Source organism: Camelina sativa, chromosome 3, assembly GCF_000633955.1.
Source record: "Camelina sativa cultivar DH55 chromosome 3, Cs, whole genome shotgun sequence".
NCBI lineage: Eukaryota > Viridiplantae > Streptophyta > Magnoliopsida > Brassicales > Brassicaceae > Camelina > Camelina sativa.
Window position 1 is genome coordinate 25445202 of NC_025687.1, and position 1320 is coordinate 25446521.

Here is a 1320-nt window from a genome sequence, read left to right on the forward strand (position 1 = left end):
AAAAAAAAAAAAAAAAAAAATTAAGGATGATAAATATAATGATGAAATCGTCTTTATATACACACTATAAAAAAAGCTCTTTCTTTAATATGTTATTCGAAACACTTTGCTCAGAAATTAAATATGTTAGCAGTCGATAAAGACGAAAAAGTTTAGTGATTTATGTTTAACTGTCGTCGTTGTGTTAATAAGGCAAATTTTGCCAAGCTAATCATAAATATGATTCGAGCTTCATGGTCTTATGAACGAACTAATGAGATCCATCCATCCAACTCTTATAAAGCCCACTCTATGAATAGACAACATGGCCCATAAGTGGCCCTTCTGCTTTTTGCTGCCTGCCACTCTTCTCTATATGATTTCACGGTGATCTAGTCGTCGGTCGGAGCCGTCGTTGACTGCAACCATCACAATCCCTTTCCGCCGGAGATTTTTGAGGCTAAAATCACGAACCTTTCGTCCGTTAGAACTCTGTTCACCTTTACCCTCGACCAGGAACACTCTCGTCCGTTCTTGCCTCTCAACAAAGGTTCGCTCTTTTCAAGTTGCAAATCTTTTTCTTGGAAAGTTGCAAATTTTGAAACTTTCCATTTGGTTTGACAATGAGACGACGGCTTTTGGTGAAATGATCTAATTCGTTAGAGTTACTATTGTAATTTTTTGGATTTAGTATCACTAATCATTCACAATTCCACATTTATACCTTTTTTTGTATGTCACAATACACAAATACATTACACAACTCTTTTAAGTTAAGCTAAGTTATACCAAGAAATGAGTGTAGTTTCGCTGTCTTGTCTGAGGACATCATATAGCTTCTAATGTCGAGTGAGAATTCTGATTAATCCCCAAGTCCATCACTCTGTTCACAAAGTTAGAATACTGGTTTCTCTTCTCTGTTTCTTCTTCTCTCCTTTGAAACATTGTCGTCAGCTTCATCTCTAAACCCTTTGGAGTGTAATACAAATGCTTAGTACTATCACTCGTAGGATCTTCTTCGGCTAGAAGCATTATGTAACTTTGTAGGTAGCTCTTGTATCTTGGCACAACCGTTCTTACCATTGCTTGACATATCTTCCATCTCAACTTGTCATCCTCAACTACCCAATTTGATTGCTTTGTATAGATATCATCAAAACCTTTTGAAAAGTCTTGTAATGTTCGTTTGATTGACTCACGGACTCGTTTTCTTTTCACAGCAGATGATGATGAAGAAGTGGGTTGAGCTTTGTTGGTGAGTAGAGACAAGAGGTTTCCCCAGCTTTCTTTGACGTATAGTGCGGCGTAATAGTCTCTGTACTGCTCGTGTGCGTTTAGCCA

At 37.4% G+C, this 1320-nt stretch overlaps 1 protein-coding gene across 1 annotated transcript in view; it reads right to left on the reverse strand.

Moving 5' to 3' along the window:
* Positions 616–1320, reverse strand: part of LOC104779302 — a 2437-nt gene continuing 1732 nt past the window's right edge. The window contains exon 2 of the mRNA XM_010503659.2: positions 616–1316. Coding sequence (XP_010501961.1) covers positions 808–1316 — 509 coding nt within the window. The 3' untranslated portion in view covers positions 616–807. The remainder of the gene's footprint in view (positions 1317–1320) is intronic.